At 38.0% G+C, this 21128-nt stretch overlaps 1 protein-coding gene across 5 annotated transcripts in view; it reads right to left on the bottom strand.

Moving 5' to 3' along the window:
- The window catches only part of LOC139728210 (uncharacterized), a 41524-nt gene that overhangs the window by 11040 nt on the left and 9356 nt on the right, over positions 1-21128 (bottom strand). For 3 of the 5 annotated variants that reach the window (XM_071639175.1, XM_071639170.1, XM_071639171.1), the window contains 5 exons: positions 19340-19402; positions 4958-4984; positions 2884-2985; positions 1965-2168; positions 1216-1395 (listed from right to left, as the gene is read on the bottom strand). In XM_071639175.1, the coding sequence (XP_071495276.1) occupies positions 1216-1395; positions 1965-2168; positions 2884-2985; positions 4958-4984; positions 19340-19402 (576 nt within the window). The remainder of the gene's footprint in view (positions 1-1215; positions 1396-1964; positions 2169-2883; positions 2986-4957; positions 4985-19339; positions 19403-21128) is intronic. The other 2 variants (XM_071639172.1, XM_071639174.1) reach the window with 2 other exon arrangements.

Raw genomic sequence — 21128 nt, 5'->3', positions numbered from 1 at the left:
CTTGACAATGAGCAGACAGCCATCATGCATCATAACCATACACAATCATGCCATTAACATCTACATCATGGTACATTCAATACACAAACATTGGACAAGGCAATTGATTTAACAACCTCAGTGAGATAAATCCACAAAGTTCATTACAAAGGCCTTACATACGGTGACATGTTATCACAAAGTCTGCCAAAGATTATCCTGCTGTTAAAAAACTGTGGTGCATTATCACTCTCAAACCTGGTGCATCTATAAACACACACATACACACACGCACACACATACAGACTACACAAATACAAACTCGTGTGTTGTGTTCACACTGTGGTGACGCTAACACTGTTCTCTGCAAAACACAAGTGTAACACTCGGTGCGCTGGTCCTGGCTTCAACCCAACGATCTCATCTCCGCACAGAGCCATAAACTGTCTGCAGGGCCTCGTTGATCGTATCAGACAAATTTACTTTCCAGTCGGGTCGCTAAATATCACCTCTAATTGTTCAAATCATCCATCCACCTTATGTTGTTTTATATTTTGAAATACTACAGTATAGCTAGATTAGTAATTTTTAAAAATGGCTTGTGATTTTGCGCAGCTGAGATCGATGGGCTGAATATCATTGTATGTGTACTGCAAGCAAAGATCAATACCACTGCAAAACAATACTGTTAAAAGTACCAATAACAATTGCTTATACTTCTTAATTCATTCCTGTAATAAAATTTGGTAATGTCATATCATAGATTTATCACACCATTCATTCTGCACTCTTGCAAAAAATGTAGCTAGGTATGCACACAACAGCTTTCATATGACTCAATTGAAGTGATGTGGAAGAGATTGCCTTCATTGTTGGCTAAACACACCTTTGCCAAAATGAATACAAATTCAATAAAGAATACTGGTATGTTCCCCCAAAATATCAAAATGATAGGCTACTAAGTTCATAAAGATTGTCATGCTATTCTGTTGAGTCAATGACGTGCTGAGAATGACCTTCAGCTCAGTCGGTTTAACAAGATCTAAGAAATAATTCAAATTCTATTGTCTGAAAGGCATCACGCCATCCACTTCTCAACAACCCTTGCTTGAGTGCACACCCAGCTAAACATCACTACATCATGACTGAGGAGAGAATGCAACGTGGTCCTGGATGCCCAAAGGCATTGGATCAGACCTTCATCTGGGACCCCGACGCGGGTCTTGGACCACTAACCTGGTGATTCTCCGGCGGTCCAGGAAGCTGGGCGAGTCACGCCTCTTGCGGATCGGCGAGAAGTTCTTCTCCTTGGTCTTGGAGCTGGGGCTCTTGCTGCGGGACTGGCGGCGCTGATAGGGGGAGTAGCTCAGGGAACGGGAACGGGACCGTCGCCTCTCCTTGGAGTAACTGCGGGACCTAGTATGTTTCACGAGGAAAAGATGTTTACAGTAGCAGTTAACATCCCTCCTCACGTCTACTGTATATGACTGGGATTCAAACAATTATAGGCTAGTTCCATTATTTGCACTGCAGTCCAGGCAGCACAGTCTATATGGCTGCTTCATATTTGATAATATTTTAAACAGGCTTTCCTTGAGTAACATAGTTTATGCACATACTGGTACTTAATTAATAAACACATAGTTATAGTTTGAATAATATCTTTTCATTTTTCTTGATTCTAGAAATCTTCGGTTGAGAGTGAAAAGGGCGTTAAGTTGCTACTAAACCAATAGTGTTCGAGGCAACTAAATGCCATTCTCATTCTCAACCGACGCAATGATGCTTTATTACTACATTGAAAGTGGAATGGTGAAACGGGGTGATCTACTAGAATATTGTAAATACATTTTATCATGTTAAATTCATCACTATGAAAATTTTGAAGAGCACTCCTATGAGAAGGTTGAAATTTTCATTTTAGACTACCATATGAATAATTTACCTTGTTACCGAGCAATTACAGTATCACAGGGAAAACTCACCTATTCCTGCTCCTTGATCTCGAGTGCCGATGTGAGCGCCTCTCCGGGGACCTGGAATAGCTCCTGGACCTGTCCGAGTCGTGGGAGTAGGACCGCCTGCTTCCACTCTTCTTGCTGGACCGGGAGCTCTCGTCCTTCTTGTGGTGGCGCTTGGACTCTGGGGAGCGCGAGTGGTGGGAGCGCCGACTCCTCTCCGGTGAAGACCTGAGAATGAAGCAATTTCACTTAGTGTCAATATTGATGACTACTCATAGGTAAATGCTACATCCTTGCTGCAAATCAGAACTTAGATCTGACTATTCTTGGATCTCCAGACCCATAGGTCACCTTCCTTTTTTTTTTCATTTTGACATACATCAGTAATTCCAATTTGTTCTTTCTTCATCTATAATACCTATAATTTGCTTGTGAAATGTGAAATTGATCTTTGTGTATTCATAATTTTTCCTTTTATCTCAAGGAAAAACTGACACTAAAATCTCAATCAAACTCAAACTACCCCCCCCAAAAAAAAAAATGAAAACAAACCAAAGCTTATGAAAATGAATTTTTCTTTTGCTTGTACAAATGCACCCAGGGGCATGTGACTAAAACAATGGCTAAAACAAGCGAGCAACACTTTTCTAACCAAGGCCGACTTCAGTCAGGCATGAACAAAGAAGGAAACCACTTAACTTAAGACAGTGACTGTAGCAGCATTCACAGACATGGCTTACGATTCACAACACATCCCATACTGCTTTTTCACCAGCAAGGTTTCAGGACGCAGCCTTCCTCTTAACCGTAAATCAAGAATGGCATGAACTGAAACAATTTCCATGGATGTTTCTCCCCAGAAGTATCAAGAAGAAGATGAAGAAGAAAGAAGAAACAGTCAGACAATTTGAAGTCAGTAAGATTCAAGGAAGTCCTTGCTCACCCAGCAGACTCTCCCCCCGAGTCAGAGTCACTGTCATCCCTGGTGCGGTGGCGGTGGCTGCGCTTGCTGCTATGATGCTTCTCTGACTTGTCCCTGCTGCTACTGTGATCATGGCAATGGAGGGGCAGCAAGAAAAATTGCACTATGGTAATCATTTTTTTTTCTTGCTGTTGCTAGTTAACATGTTTCAAAACAAGGGGATTTCCATTATAACCATGAAAGTGGAAATCTTCAAACACTTCCTGTGATATGAAACAAGCGCAAAAATGAAAAACACACAAATATTGTCGCTCGTTTCAACACTACTTCATATTTTGATTCCACAGGATTTAAAACGAGCGAAATTCATCTTATCAGGCCAAGCACAGACATTTCCTTCTTGACAGTAATCAATTTGACAAATTACTATTATTTTCTTAGAGTTGCTTGACCCTTTTTGTGCCAGGTACTATGGACAGAGATGCACAGTGCTATGGGGTTTTCTTGTGCCAATCAGCATCTAAAGCACTACACTGCTTTGAATCACTTTTAAAGGTGCATGGTCCCGGTGTTTTAGTCAAATGCGTACGCGGGCGCACGGCGCAAGTTTCCTATAGAGACCTATGCTATCGACTCCTCTTTGGCGCTTACGCTGTGGCCCACTTCCCAGAGTCCGAAGAAGTCCGATTCACTGTAGTCAGTGGTCCGATCACAGTTCGGCTCATGATTTGGCTGAGGGGGATGACAACTTCAGCAAACTTCTTTTTTGATGTCATAATAAGAAGCACATGTGCACGCATCCTGGCATTACTACAGACTGCGCAATGCGCAGAGAAGACATCGAAGGCAACGTTACTTAGCAACACCTACGCACTTTACTCTTGATGACAGCTCAACTTCGGTAATCTTCGTATCAATGCTAACGGTGATCGGCAGGATCATCAACAGCGCCCTCTACACTACCGGGACTATGCACCTTTAATTTCCTTCCAATTCACGTGACCTGAGCACACTAGGTGCTACACGTTTGTAGGCCCAATACACTTTGCACAGTCAACATTTCACTCACCATAGTATCGACGGAATTTAGTCATAGAGAGCAATTCAATAAATGACACTACTCTGTGAAAATATCACATTGCAAGGGCGGATCCACGAATTCCGTAAAGGGGAGGTGCCTTTACAAAATTAAAAGGGGGTGCACGCGCCTCCCAATTTTTTCTTATTATTTCTTTTGTTTAAAAAAATAATAAAGAGGGGGCGCGCGCCCAGTGCGCCCCCCTCTGGATCCGCCACTGACTGCATTGTGCCACAAATCTGAATAAGATGTATAATTGAAGAATGACCTCATATTACAGAAAGACATGCCTTTTGTATATCCATAAAGGCAGTAGTCTCCTTGCAAACTATGTTAGTTTTTATGACCATACTGCAATTAATATAAAAATTGCACATCAGGAAATCATATACTGAGTTCTAGCGACATCTAACTCATATGTACAAGGCAATGGGAATCCAAAGCATCCCATAAAATTTCCTCCATTTTTCTTGAATGTCTGAGGCAATTGCAAAGTTACACTAGAAGAAACACTTTGTCCAGCAATTAAATAGAAACAAACCTAGTAAATAGCCTGCCAGACTACACTGCAGTAAGTTCTCCCATTCCTCTCCTCCCCCCTTTCGTGAATGAGACCATTATTTTTTACACACACACACACACACACACACACACACACACACAGTTTCTATGTTGACCATAAAATTACTGTCAGCATTCAAAATAGACAATACCTGGGGGTTTTTTTCACACTAATCAATATTCTTATACATAAATTCATACTTATCAGAACTTACCATCAAAACATTTGAGATGTGCCATGACTACATTAACCTGTTGAGGACGGTTTGATTTTGCTGCAACACGCATTTCCCATAGACACTTGCACGAGTATACTCGGGACTCATCCTCAACAGGCTAATATTGCATAAACCACCACATACCACTATTCCCCACAAATAAATCAACAAATGTCAGCCATGTTGCCACTGATATCACATCACACTTTGATCTGCTATCTATAAAAGCATCACTCACCTTTTATGACTACTCTTCTTTTCTTTCCTACATACCAATGTGGCAGAAGGGACAAAAGGAAAGTGAACAAAAATAGTTACATACAAAATTAAGGTAAATATCATCTGTACAAGAGCAGAGTTTTCTGATAGTTTTTGAACCGTGCTACAAAGTGTTTGCATGAAAGGTGTAGAAGTCATGGTCCTAGCTGAGTTTTGAGCTTGAATTACAGAAATCCAGTCAGCCTTCAGTAATGGGTTAGCGCTGATGATGAGCTGTGACACACAGATGAGAAAAAAAAAGCCACACAAAACAAAAATATAAAAACACTACAATTAAACTACATTTGAAGCAACTGGAGTGGAATCTAAGACAGCTGCGATGAAGTTCAGAATGTTCACAGCAGTGAGGCCATGTGCCATTTACCAATTCAAATTGTGAAATGCACAGTCTCAACAGACATTTATTCCAGCTGATGTTTGATTCTGAGTAAATGTGTCTGAAGTACTTGGCAGTACAAACATGTCTGGCACAACAATAAAATAATCAGCCTTTATCTAATAGGCTAAGGTTTCCTGTGCTATGTTTTGTATTAGCATAGCTACCATGGATCATGGCTCAGGGTTAGTCTCGTTTCCCAGGCTGAAGGTACTGCAAAGGTTAGAGCTTAAATCTTGTTTTGAAATGAGATGGAGGTTGCTGTAACTCCTGAATTATACAATTATTAAATTACTACAACTTCCGGAACAACATTTTTAAATTTCAATATTTCTAAAACAAATTTCTAGATAAACCACTTTTTACGTTTGGTGCCTAACATGTTGTTAACGTTCCCATACCCTAGTAGTAGGCACCATTTCCCAAGTTTCAAGATGGATATCTAGCATCACTTAATCTAGTCTTTCAATTATATAATTACGTATGAATTTATCCTGAGCCAGAATCATCTTGGTATCTTTCAAAAAGGATCCTCTATCCTACCACACAATCAACTCTCATAATGAAAAAGCTGAAAATGTACTTTTGATATTTGAAGTCATCTTGAAAATATCATTCAGTATATGAGATGACAGAAACTGGAGCTATGTTGTAAGGTATGGAGGAACGTTATTGAGAGGACAGATCACGAGGAATTGAAAGAATTTCTACGATTTAAAGATGAGTACTCCTTCCGTGGCAGCAGAAAATTTTCCAGCTCTTTAAAAGCGTCTATGTACCAATATGACTGCCTACTGCCTACTTTTTAAAATGGTTTACGCTGCTTTTAGCATTCGAAAATGAAAAAAGAAAAGTCGGCTTGCGTGAGTATTTTTTTTTTTTTTTGGATGACTCTTACTTTGTGTGTGGCATTCTAATGTATAGAGCTACAGATGCGTGTGTGCGGGTAGGTTTGACATGCAAGATTAAAGTGGTAACACGTGAATAAGACTCTGATCGTGGTTTTCGTGCAAAAATCTGCATTTCAGCTGGTACACTACGCTTATTTGTTTGCCTTTGCACCGCATTCAATTCAACTGATGTTGGCATAACACATGGAATGACACATTAGAAACTATTAAAACTGCAATGGAATGCATTAACATTGGAAAATAATTCCCCCAAAAATGGATCAAAATATATGTATGATTGCACACAGCGAAGAATTATGAAATGGCAGAGCAAAATGCAGCTTTTTGTTGTTGTCTGTGTTTGGATATCTGAGGGGTTTCTTTAGAAGCACAATGCCACCAGAGCATATGAATTACACAGACAGAGACCAATTTCTTTTTTTTTCCTTGTTCGCTTACCAAAAGTTTTAACTCTGCATCATTTCGATTCATGAAATATTTGTTTTTCCACCGCAAAATGGCAACTACAGCATTCCCAGACATTGTCATAGCACATCAAAGAACTTTAGTTGCTGCATAGTCATCCTTTACACATTGTTGTAAAAGACTACAAGCTAGTTAAAGCCATTGTAAACACCTGCCTAGCTACATGTATGTTCCTCTAAAAACTAGCTACTAACAGGTCTTTACCCCAGTAACTTGAAGTCTGACTAGAAATAATTCCTCCTCAATGAAATGACAATAACATGATTTTTCAGAACTTATATATATACATGTGGATGTATGAAAAATTAATCCCATGCATAATCCCATCAACAACAACAACAAAAATTCTAAGACAACCACCCAGCTTATCTGAGATATCTGTAGATTGGTTTGGGGGGGGGGGTGTTTCATCAAGCGTTTTGTCATATATTTCTTCTGACAAACTGTTTTAAGCTACTGAAATCCTTGCATCTGATTGGCTGAGAGCAATTTTGTCAGAAAAAAATATCAAACACAACGCTTGCTAAAATGCCCCCCAGATATGTTGATGTTTCATTGATTCAATGTGTAGGTAATCTTATAATTTTTTTTTCTTTTTGGCACATCCAGTTCACTGGACTGAGTATTAACACAAAATAACAGATAATTATTATGTTATGATTAAAGATCGATTTCAAACACTATGAAATAGACATATAAATGGCACCCTCCATGCAACACATCCTAGAATAGTACATGCATCTTAGATGTGCTTGCGGAAAAATGTAAAACGACTATAAAGAGTGACCAGAGAGGTGTGTTGTTTGTTTATAGCATTCAGGTGCCAGACTAAAGCCTCCCACATTTCCCTTTCTTGGTGGATGGTGCCTTATACACTCTTGCTTTATCATTCAGTTTCTTTCGCTTGTTGTTGTTGTGTGTGTGTGTGTGTGTGTGTGTGTGTGTGTGTGTGTGTGTGTGTGTGTGTGTATGAGTGTGCGGATGTGTGGATGTGCAGTTTGTAGTACATCCCTCACAAAGTTTTTTTTTTGGGGGTGGCGCAAGAGGTGGGATGAAAACATTCCTTCATTTTCTATTTTCATTTTTCATGGAATCATGCCCCGCTTCACCTAAACAAACACCTTAGTGGGGATAGACAGTTTAAACTCCAACCACTTTTTACCTGCATGAGCTAATGTAATTTTCCTGAATTAACACAGCCCTGCTAAATAACAAAACACTGAACTAGGTTGAGAACCGGGAGTTAAATCAAACCAAATATTTGATTTCCCTCTTATATCCCTGTTTATGTCATGTTTTTTTTTTCTTCTTTTTTTTTTTGGGGGGGGGGGGGTGGTAAGGGTTAAGGGGATACTGGGAAGTAAAGAATAAAAAAAACAAAACTGAAATTCAAACCCCCAGGCACCCATGTTGTGTAAGTGGTCACTTGAACCAACTCTGATCTTTCCATACTGAATGCATGTACACAACAGAAACTAAATTGTCAAAGTCATCACAGTACCCAGGATTTGCATAGCATTTCATCAGACTTAACGGTGATGAGTGAATGGACAATATAAGCACAGCAATAGACTTTTTGTGCACACGAGCAATACCTGTGTTTTTTACTCTTTTTCCTCTTTCCAGATCTATGTGAAAGCATGTCATATTATAGAAAAAGAAACATGGGACACAATTAGAAATGTATTTCTTTTTTTTTAGCGATCATTAAAACAAATCAAAGGACAACAACAACAAAAGTAACACACATAGCTCTACATAGAATGACAACAGTTAAACAAAAAATAAACACAGATGGAGATACAAATTCTTTTTTTATTTTTATTTTCAATTTTTTTTTTGCTGGACCAGGAAAGAAAGAGAAATCATAGTTGTAGATGGACAGTCCAAACACACGCAACACACATGAAGAACAGACGTGTGTTAGGAATGAATGCACACTTGCATTAGGCCAAAGAACGCCATACCGAGTACGACTTGCAGCATAGCCAAGGGAATGTGGGAGGAGCCAAGGGGATGTGGGAGGAGCCAAGGGGTGTGGGAGGAGCCAAGGGAATGTAGGAGGAGCCAAGGGGGTGTAGGAGGAGCCAAGGGGGTGTAGGAGGAGCCAAGGGGGTGTGGGAGAGGTAAGGGGAAGGGTGGTGGGATATTAAAGGACGTGAAAGATTCACAGCAAGCCAGCAAAGCACAGAGTAGAAAATAGCAGGGTGGAACCTGAGGCCATTTAAAGCATCATCGTTCAGGCAAAGGTCTCTTCCTACTCACAACATACATGTATGCAAAGAGTGCCACACGTGTAACGCACTGACAGGGCTAGCAGGAACAACTCGGAATCTTGACATGCTTTTATCTCTTAAGCCTTATGCTCCGACTGAGGTCCTTTTATTCACTGCAATTTTGGTTAGTTTTTAAAAAGAAATACCAGTATGTATATTCAACCACACATCTTATAACAAAATGGTGTCAAGTTTGAAATATCTAGTACTTCATAGAAATTGATCAAATATGTAATTCACCTATTCTGGTCACCTTAGGACTATTATGACAAGAGACCATTTTTTAAATAACAGGTTGTCTTTTTTTCTTCTTCTTTTCTGAGAGAGAAATATTACAATAACTGTTTTCGATGCACATTCTTTTCTGAAAGCCTAATCAACTTAACACTAGGAAATCAGTCATTCCAAGTTATTCCTGGGCACTGCATTACACTCTTTATTTGGCAAATATGAAACACTCATGCGGTCGTATAGATGAAACAATACAGTATTTGGTTTTGAGGAGAATGGCACAAAGCATTTTATAACTGATGGGCCTAAAATATGGTGGGATTTAGAAACTGGTTCTTGTACACAGGAAGACAGAGCCTATTAAGATTTTCCAATTAAATTATCTTTGAGGTTTCTAGCAATGTTATACCTTGCATCCATTTTCATGTTAGCTTTTTTTTTCTGATAGCATGATTATCAAATTACATTCTGGGGAAAAAAAAATCATGTTTGTATGTACATATATATTTCTAAGAATTTTTAGATATTTTTGGTCCTGTGAAATAAAATTGTAAGAGAACGCTTCCTCCCCCAATTTGCAAATTTACTATACTTATCAAGTAGAAAGTACAAAATGTAGCTGGGTTTTGCATGTACATTAATTAAAAGTAATAGTGACTAAACGACAGCTGTTTACCACAAACGTTCTTTTACTTTGCCAGAATCGGTGGGCTATTTCAGCGATAAACAACAAGTGCTACACTATTTGTAAATGGTATATTGTCAAAAGAGGTTGAACTCGGCAAATCAGGAATTAATTCCAAACATATATACACCACTTGACTTGATGACAAGAAAACCTCATTTCTTTCCTACCTGAGCACAACTGATGCAACTGCAGTGACATATCATTAAAAGTGGTAAAAATTATTAAACATATGATCAGAAAGAGGAAATATACTCTCGCTCGCACTCACACGTATTATATATACACATATAAACACACAACTTCAAAGGAACACAAACAAGATAATAGAAGTATTGGCACACTACCAAGTACCATACATTTGGATCTTTGTTTGTGTACTCTCAAAGACAACACTTATACACAATAAATTCCAATTCATATTTCATAGAATTGTACCCAAATGTAATCTGAAGATGCCACAAAGATGTGGTTATTCTAGAGAGAAAAGAAATTCCGTCATTGCATGCTAATGTTTACGATGTCTTGTAGTTTATTAGTTATCTTTTTTCATGTGTTCTCTTGATTACTAATTCAGCAATCAATTAGAAATGTCTTCCAACTTTTTAATCACACATGGAATTCACAATGAAATGAGAAGCAAAATAAGAAAAAAAAAAACCACATACACAGCTACCTAGATTGCAAAGTCGATTGCAAAGAGGGTGTAACTTCAGCTTCACTACAATAACACAGTAATATGAACACTGTATACACAACACAACAGACAGATAATACATTTGTTAAGTATCGCACAACAAAGCATGGAAATGAGTTGGACATGAGCAACTGTGACAAAGTGTTGGCTACCAGTGACCTATATTTATACATGATATAATAACAAGGAAGAGATTCTACATGTATAAATGTAGACCAACACCCTGTTAAATTGCAAAGTATTTTATGGAGTGCATCTAATGTTGAATGCATGTTAACCCATGGTATATGATTAGCAAAGTGAATCAATTATCTCCCACCCAACACACCTCAATGAAAGTCACCAAATGATGCATTTGAGTACAAAACATGTTGCTACATTCAGCTATCTGTGTAATTCTTTTCCAATAAGAGTATTCATAATTTATGACTTCCATTTGTCAACATGCATTATGCACATTTGAAAAATAACAAAACAAAAAAACAAAAAAGTGCACATTCAAAGCAAGCTGGAAAATTACAGAGTTGTATTATAGCTGAGATGATGATGTATACTTTACCATTGCCTAATGCTTGTGGGTACAAATTATACTTACTAATGTCACCAGCTGAAATCAGATTATATATACACTGCATACTGCACGATAAACAGACAAATTGGATCCCAGTACATACTACCCAGAATATACCAACCCTAGATAGTCATATCAAATACTAAATAAGTACAGGTGTAAATGTTTATTTGAACAGTAAATATTATAATTTGGTAAAGCAGACTTTAGCTTTTCATGGATACCTTCACCATAGTCTTCAAGTCTATCATGACAGCAACTCAAAACAACATATTTTATGTTTTCCCACAAAAAGATTTGTAATCTTAGAATATCTGTCTCATCATATTAAAAGAGGGAGAATGTGATAGAATTTCAGTACAAGGCTATGTGTGATATCAAATAGTTTACGTTAAAGTGGCCATTGCTAAACTGACTAGGTGTTAAATGGGGCCATCTATATTGCATTTACTATACTACATGTACAAGCATGATGATTTTTCATGTTTCTATTGGAATATGTGGTGCAAAGATTTCGCCGAATAATACCGGAGCATTATTCAAATTTTGTGTTATATGAATCCCATATAATCCAGTCAAAACTATGCTCCATATCATATTGAATGGCAACAAATGTATAATGAATTATTTCATGTTGAGTTCTAGATGATATTCAACACATTTATTTGGGTGCTGGTCTAACTGGTAGTGAAAAGGCAACCAAAAGAATAAAGAAAATGGGCAAAATATGAAAGAAAAAAAAACAAATGCAAAAGATGACTGAAAACAAGACTAGCTTCATGGATATTCAGTGACAGCATGCAGCAAGAGTAGTGCAGCAGCCTTAAAAATTGTGGAAAAACTAGTCTTAAACTCAGCATGCATTAATCAGACCCCGACATCAGGAGGAAAAAAAAAAACACCATTGTTTGAAAGAAATGCAGGAGGAATGAATACCACAGAAATAAGAGAGTGAATAAAAAGATGGGCAATACAATAGAAATAGTGCCAATACACATTCAATGTAAACTTTAAAAAAAAAAAGTAAGAGAGATAAAACAGCATGGATTTATTGTGACATACACATACTGGTAATCCAGACATAATACATTTGTATACAAAAGACTGCAATGGAATACTTTGTACCGGTATTTCCCATACATAGGCAACAAAGTCAGGTTGACTAGTAACCTATCAATCTAGTCAACTTTAAAAAAAAAAAAATCTACATCTTCAGGAGACCAACTCAATACAATCTGGTGTAGATAAGAATGTTTCGCCGCTGTGACTACACATGATGTAGTGAAGTGCACCTAAGATGTAACTTGAGCATGTGAAATGTAGGAGTAATGATTTGAATATGGGCACCCACAGCTCAGTGTTTCGTCTTGAGTTCTGCAGAGTGACTGGAATACGTTGTGATTCCCAAAAAACTACCAGTCCATACATTGATTTGAGAATAATCCGAGTCAGGGGTATAAGAGAACAGGGAGGCCTGTATAAGTGCTGTGACTTAAACTCCAGAAGTGACTTTCAAGATAAGGCAGGTCACTGCACTGTAAAGTCACTCCTATCCCATATCTTCTATTGCACTACATGTCTGTAAGGCATTCATATCATCTACAATTGTATTTCCCTCTCTCTCTTTCTCACCCACCCACCCACACCCACACCCATACACACACACACACACACACACACACACACACACACAAACAAACACACAAACACGGGTGCATTTTCCACATGCACATAGGTAAATGCTTTGATCTTCACTTCAATGCAGACCTAAAAATGAACATTATAAACAAAAATCTGAATCACACGATACCTTCATCAGATTTAATCAAAATCCAAAAATTGATCGATCTAAGCAGCAACGTCTATTCTTACATATAATATGTGAACGAATTTTATCTTCTGCTTCTGTATCCACTGCTCAAAATGAGAAATCAAAGTCTTTCCCATACTCATGGCTGTATTGTGTGCAGAGCAATATCACGACGTAAAATTTAGATCTCTGTTTCATCCTACATTAATGAGTTTGTTTTCATAATGAAAACAAATCTTGCTCTTTCCAAACCTGTCATTTTATGTAGCATTGCATATGATTACTTTCTACACGATGAATTCATCTTGAAGTTGAGGTATTGTAACACCATATATTTTGGGAGTCTAATTTTTCACAGAATCGGGACTTCCTGACAATTTTGCCAGTCATTAAATTTGTGATCTTGGAATAAAAATGGAAAAATGTATACGGTGTGCACATCGCATTCATGTCAGGATCAGCTTTAGTGGTTATTTTCACACATTGTTGCATTGGCGAATAGCACCTGACTCTATATTAACGAAAATAACAACCCTGCGAAATATATGGCATATACAGTACCTACCTAATTTCTCCCGTTTAATATGATATCAAAACATCTGGATTATAGATTAGCCAAGAGTATCAAATACTTACCTTCACACTCAATCATTTGTTGCAGAACTGATTTGTTTTCACGAATTAAAGACTACACAAACAAAATGCACCAGCAATGATAGGAGTTTGTAGATCTATGGCATTAAATTTTATTAAATGGCTACAAAGAACTGATTAAGCTTGCCTAAAAATGTGCCTGAGCACTTGTAGAAGTCTACCAAATAGACCTGTTTTCTAATATATATCCCAATTCTAGGTATATCTTTGTACGAAAAGGTTCTTCTTAGCGAGCAGAAAGCTTGCCAATAGCTTGCTCAACATGACAACTACCAATGCATGCAAACTAATATCACTGCATTGTAACTGTCAGTCAAGGGCATGTTGGGGAAAAAAAACCTCACAAAAGCAAAGCTTATCAATCAAAACTCTGGGAACAGATTTCCACAAATATGAATTTATCAGTAAACAGGACCACTTCCAAACATCTGGGGGTGCGCTCTGCAACCCAAGAAGCCACTACAGAAATCGGTATGCCCATATACCAACTAAGAACCGGCCTATCCCTTGGATTTCTTTCTTAATAAAAACAAGAGGAAGAAAACTCTATGAAATGTACTAACCCAACAACCCCAGCACTGTGAGTATATGGTAGCAGTTTGGTGCAAACTACATCGCTAAACTCAACGTTTCTTTTCCTGATACTCTGAAAACATCTGTTCCTTCACTCAGCACCCAAAGATATTGTGTGCGTAAATGTAAAGCATGTATAAGCGGGTATGTGTGACAGTGATTTTAATACGGTACTTGAATGAAGCCCATCTCAAAGAAAGCACCAAGCCTGGGCATATAAAACCCACTAGCAAAACCACTGCTTGCTTGCTGCACTTAATACCCACAACCATACACAGGAAATATACATACAAAGAATTTGAATTTGGTGTATGAAGTTTATTATGTATGAATAATTAAAGGTTTCATTTACAGTCACCAAAACATTGTGCACTTTTATTCCAGCAGAGCAATTCATCTACAGCAACATGAAAATTGACAAAATTCAGATTTCTGTTTTTCAGTGCCACAAATTAAAGCAGTTTGACTTTACTGCATTACTACCAGCACCAAATCAGATAAGAAATAATATTCTGTTCTTGTCAACTTACTCATGCATCCCTTTCAAAGTGCATTGTTTTTAAGACATAATGTGTGGGCATGTGAGTGCTGAATGCACAACTTTTCCACCTATCAATATTTCTGCTGCTTCGTGACAAGATGTGGGGGCACTTTACCACCCATGTATGGATGCTGGCCATTACACCAGTTTTACAACTGACTGCATGATGGTGGGAGACCCCCAGCTGCAGAGACTCGCAAAAACTAAGTTAATCATTCCCTCTTTCACTCCTGATAACTTCCCTCTGTATACATGTGCGGTATAGCCTACACATGAATGATGAACACGCAGGCTACAAGATCTCCCTCACGCTGGTCGCCACACCGCATTTCTCCTACAGCATTGTTCCAAAATATCTCAGCATCACACGAAACTGTTTTGGGGCTTCTCATTCGAATTTCTAGTCACAAAGCTGCAAGTGTGAGGCTTGAAGATAAATAGTTATTTCTATAACCAGAGGATTCAAACATTGAAGATGTGTAGCTTGCTATGGCCCCTGCCATAAGAATTAGTTGTGGTGTTAATGGCAGCTAGATTTTGAAATGAAATTGCAACAATTTCAACTACATGTATCCCCCAGACTAAGGCTGTGTACGTACCCAAAGATCAAGTGTGTCTATGTAAGTATGTGGTGGGTGTGGCATGTTTGTCGCAAAGGTAGTTTGAATCAAATCCATTGTTTTGATATAATCCATGGACCAAGGGTGAAGTAGAGGTACCTTTCGCATGTGTGTGAGCACAAGTTTGTAACTGGAAGTCTGCAGATGATGTGTACACAATTCACCGGCTGAATTTAAGCTACCTTTGTGAATTCTGGAGATTTAATATTTTTGCTATCACCATTTTCATACTATCATAATTCAGGCGTCAAAAATGAGGTCACACAAATTACAATGGAGTCATGATAACATTCTTTATATTCTATAGTGACCGCTTCAAACATCTAGGTTCTCTCTTTTTATGAACATGCCCAATTTATTGATTCACACCAAAAAAATTCTTTCCCATTTTTTTTTTCTTTTGGTATTTTTAATTACATAGCATTTGAACACTGCAGATTACAAAATTGTTCCAATGTTGTAAAAAAAAAATCAAACAAAAAAACAAAAGTAAGCTGGCCTCAAGATGATTATTAAATACTTTTGGGTGATGGCCTTGCAGAAATATGAGCACAGAAGGAATAGCCCTTGCTTTGACACTTGTTACCCTTGAATAGTTAGGATTGTTAGAGCTGATTTCTTTGGTAGTTCACTTTTAGAATTGCATCTGCTATCCGTATGTGCGTAATACAAATGGTGTTTTTTTTAATGCTAATCTGATCCATCATCAGGAAAACTTGAGTTCATTAAATAAGAGGGTGGAGGCATAAAAATCATTCCATCTAATTGACAAAATGACACTTAACGATCTGTACAGAAACTATACAATATTTGCAAATCAAAGATGCTTCAGCAAGTATGTATACTATCTTATCTTTTATCTTTTTTTTTTCTTTTTTTTTTTTACAAAAGAGCACTTAAATGTCAATCCACCAACACATCTATTCAACACTGTTAATAGATTTGTTCTGTAGCATTAAGCATAATACACTGTACACACACACAAAAAAAAGCTGTACATCATAGAATATCATGTATCAACCCTATGTGGAATATTCAACAAGAAAAATACATCATACAATGTATTAATGAAAAAGAAATTTTCCTACCTGGGAGAGTTGCATACATTTTGTTTCTCCACAATGAGTTCAAACTTGACAACCAAACGAACATTACAAACAGATTAATAGTAAATGTTTGATTTTTGAGGCAATAATGTTCCACACCTGAGATGAAAGTGACTTTCAATACTGGTATTTACACGAAAAAAAGTTGGTAAAAAATACAATATAGAGAGCAAAAGGGACAGGGAAATCCTGCCATTCAGTTGCGCCCAACATAAGGCCAGGCATTGAAAGTATGTTGTAATGGCAGCTTCCATTACAGTCTACAGGAGCTCATTTTGACCTGACTGCATTTAAGGTTACAAGTAGCATCTAATTTCATATGCTTCATTTTTCTTCCTTGGTATATAAAGCCATTGTATGGCATCGTAGTTCATTACAACAACCCACGAGCACACTCCAACCAACTCTACCCCTTGATGGCCTTAATTAGAAATGAGCTACAATACTGTTGGTCTTCTCATGACCTGGGGCTATCCACATTCATTCCCCTTTGCCCATCACAATCAGGGAGACTTATAAAGACCACTCAGAGACAGATGTGTGCAAAATGCATCTCAATGGGCAAAAATGATTCTCACATTGCAGAGATTTTCATATTTTTTTTACCCAGACATGAAAGATATCAACATTTTCAAAAAGCCGCTTGCAGAATGAGAGAGACTTGGAGACCTCCTCCCTCTTAACACCCCTACCCCCCCTTTTTTTCCCCCTCTGATTGTTTTGATCTACTCTCTTTCAACTGCAAATTTCTTACAGTATATCTTCTAATGAGTAATGATGGAGCTAATCTGACCAAGCACGGCGTCTCTGGCCAATAGCAGTGGCGGATCCAGAGGGGGGTGCACCAGGCACGCACCCCCTCTTTAGTTTTCGTTTCTTCTTTTCTTTTCTTTTTTCTTCTCTTTCAAGGCTGTCGTATCTTCAAGCTATATGCTTATTTGATGACAGTCTTCTGCATTCACACTCCCAATACATGTGCCATAATTCAGTCTGATCACTTGATTCACTTTATCCCGATTGATTCCCAATTGACGTGTTATTTTATTCTTTTCTTTAATCTGTACACATAAATCACAGTTTTATTTTCAGATGTACACACTGTATGTTCTATTGTCTTGTAAACAAAAAGAAATTACTGTATTTCATTTGTAATATATATTCGATGCACAAAATTCCTAATAAATTCATTTGAATTGGAAAAAAAAAAATGAAAAGACAACAAATGGGAGTGTGCTCCCCCTTTAATTTTGTAAAGGCGCCTCCCCTTTACGGAATTCCCGGATCCGCCCCTTAGAAATCACTTGGGTTACAACTCCTCTACCCTATCACTTCAAAATACAGCACAGAGCAGGAGGAAAAGTTGCTGGTTCTCGGCACGCAGCCTTGCCAACTGGCATAGAGCTGAAATTTAGAGAGAATGTGTCCCACTCTCAGTTGGGCTATGACTGAGCCTGCACTTTTAAATGGCAAGGGATGTAGTGGAGGTTTCCCTCATCTTATATCTCTAGCACTGTCCACTCAAACACTTAATTCAATTCAAAGCCACAGACAGGCATCGCAGGACAAAATGAGACTGACTTCACTCTCGTACCTTTCTCCACCATTCGGGATACATTATGAATCATGTCCAGGAGGAGTGTTTCAGAAGGAGGTTCACAATCATTTGAAGCTGAAACATCAGCAATCAGTACTGCAGCAGCCAAAAAACCACAATACCACTTAGGATTATTCCTATTGTCCCTGCATCAACTGCATTTATCATCATGTTGAATGTTAACTGCAAACACCATTGTGAATTGGGGACCCAAAAAACATGGTTGACCTAGAATGACGCAAGTTCAATAACTGTATCCACACTGCCAATTTTTCCTGCCATTAATGCACATGCATATACTATTTACATACAAATTAACAGCTATATTGTACGGCTGTGAATAATGAGGGGAAGAAACATCAATATTGATGACGTGTTATTTACATATTACACTCTAAAAATCCACATCTCTCAGTCATGATATCATGTCTTGTGTGTACCAAAGAAATGTTTCAATAAAATGAAATGCATACATATCTTGTTTTGCGCCAGTGTTTTTAGCAAGGAGGAAAAGAACAAAAAAGAAAAAAAAAATCTATTTTTTATGTCCACTGAAAGCTTGCATATGTCTTCGTGGGAGAACGAAAAACAAAACAGGGGAGAGAGAATAATATAGAGTATTAAGTAAATGCGTGTGAAGGCATTGCCATTATCATTACAGCAAGTGTCAAAAAAAGGAAAAGAAAAACACAGCATATCCTTCAGGTTATCAAGATGTGATTACTCAAATAAATCAACTTTGATGTTGGATATAGACACACTTTGAAACGAATCACTGACATACGTATTTATAATTCAAAGAAATCTGCAATACTCGACGTTCCACTCACTGTCGTATGTCATCTTGACCAGCGTGTTTACCGCTCATTCCAAAATTGAAGACATTTTAAATTAGCACGAGCGACAGATGATTCCACTCCTTACAGTAGGTTACAGACAATTTCTCCACATACATTGCCAATACACTATCACTTGTAACCACACAAAGCCGCTGAATACGTTCCAGGATACGTGACAAAATGCAAGAGTATATTCAAGACCCCGAGGGCGGTTAATACATGGTCAATCAATAGCAGCGATCTACGGAGGTGTTAGGCTAGGCACTTGATGTTTCGATTTAACGATAATGGGTTTTTTCTTTTGTTTTGTTTTTTGTTTCTTTTAAAAGCATGCAACACAGAAGAGAAGCAATGACAGGAAAAACACACAGGAATAGTGAGGGAACTCTTACCTGTGCTTCGACTTATGAGACTTCTTCTTCTTCTCCTTTCGCGCCGGTGAGTGACTTTCTGATCTGAGTTAGGAATGCACGGTCAAAACAATAATTACACATCTCCTAAACTCTGGATGGCAAAAAAAAATAGAAATGTCGCTATGGCGACTGGTATGCCTCCGTCATAATGCATGATTCTCCTAATAGGTCTATAGTTCATGTGGCCAATGTGTGATTACATTTTAACAAAATTTGGAAAATATTTAAAATCACGTGTTTGTCACAAATGTGTTGAATGTTCACCTTCCTCGACCTATGTTTAATTGGATGAATAGGAGAGCATGTATTTGGGGATTTAAGAACTTAACTTGACTTTGACCCTTTCATAAGTTTATGCATTGAGTAATTTTCAAGGCATGGAGAAAAAATTTGAAATCACCTCCATAGACTACTGTGCTAGAATTATTCTCAGACCGAGAATAAATGCAATTATCATAGATATCTTCATAGTTAATGTGTTACTTTCATTATTTTTGCATTCTTCTTTGTTTTGTCATCCATCTGAACATAATTAGACTGGTCAGGCAGCTCAGTTTTAGAATTTTTTAAATCGATCAAACACAATGTTAATCAGTGGCTTTTAACTGAAGTTTATGGGTCTAACATCTGTAATATTATAAAAATATTTCATTTTTGTTATACTGTAAAACATGATATACTCGCGGCATGAATTTTTCGCAAATTGGAACCGACAGCCTTTTTCGTGGCATGAAATTTTCGCGAAGTGCCACTGGCGTTCAATGCATATAGTGTAAACAAGGACTTTCGCGTGCATTTTAATTTCGCGAATCTTGGCGCTCGCAAAATTCGCAAAATTAAAGTGCACGCGAAAATTCCTCGTTTTACAGTATCATAAGGACCTTTGTGACCTTTGACCTTTGACCCCAAAATACCAGTGAATATTTGTCTTGTCATACTCTACGGACTCTACGGACGGACGGACGGATGGACGACCCGAAAACATAATGCCTCCGGCCACTTCGTTGGCGGAGGCATAAAAAGGATAACAGTGGTTTGCTTGGATACATAGACATGAAACCACTTCTAATCTAAAGCATTCATACTCCCCTTGAGATGACCTCAACTTCTACTCATATTCTGGTGACCCATCAGTATCCCTCTAAATAACATTAGCACATTATATATGTCATCTGCATTTCACCTGTCAGGTTGCAAAATGAGGGAAACGAAATTGGAGAAACAAGCAATGGACATCGAGTGCAATTCCCACCAGGAGCACTTAGCTAATAGATCGACCTCGAGTAAAAGCAGGAAACATATTGCTATTATTCTGTAAAAGTGCACTTTTATCCTGATGCATGAAATTACCCTATAAACTGGCTCTCATGCCTCAACTCATGCCTGAAGAGGGAAAGTGGCACTCTGTCATGATTAATCCTTTTTGTCACACACACACAAAAACGGACAACTCAATAATTCAATTCCATGCAGCGCTCTAAGTGACACTATTGTTGATTTACGATGCCAATTCCAGGCCACTAATATCGTGCAGTCTTTGTGCACCATTTATTCAATGATGTGTCAAGTGGCATTAACTGATCTCTGAAGTGTACAGGCATGCATGGGGAAGTTCATCGATGCCAATCCAAGTGTTCGCATTCTGTATATGTTTCACCGACGTGCCATCAACACTGCAGTGTAAGCCCTAGCAGCTAGTTGCTCTCAGCAACGACAGCTTCCGTTACAGTGAAAAACAAAAATCATGGACTAGTTTACTGACAAGCTC

Source organism: Diadema antillarum, unplaced genomic scaffold (assembly GCF_040938485.1).
Source record: "Diadema antillarum isolate AM-2024a unplaced genomic scaffold, OU_Dant_1.0 seq00000169_RagTag, whole genome shotgun sequence".
NCBI lineage: Eukaryota > Metazoa > Echinodermata > Echinoidea > Diadematoida > Diadematidae > Diadema > Diadema antillarum.
The sequence above is the reverse complement of the archived record's forward strand: the minus strand, read 5'-3'. Positions and strand labels throughout refer to the sequence as shown.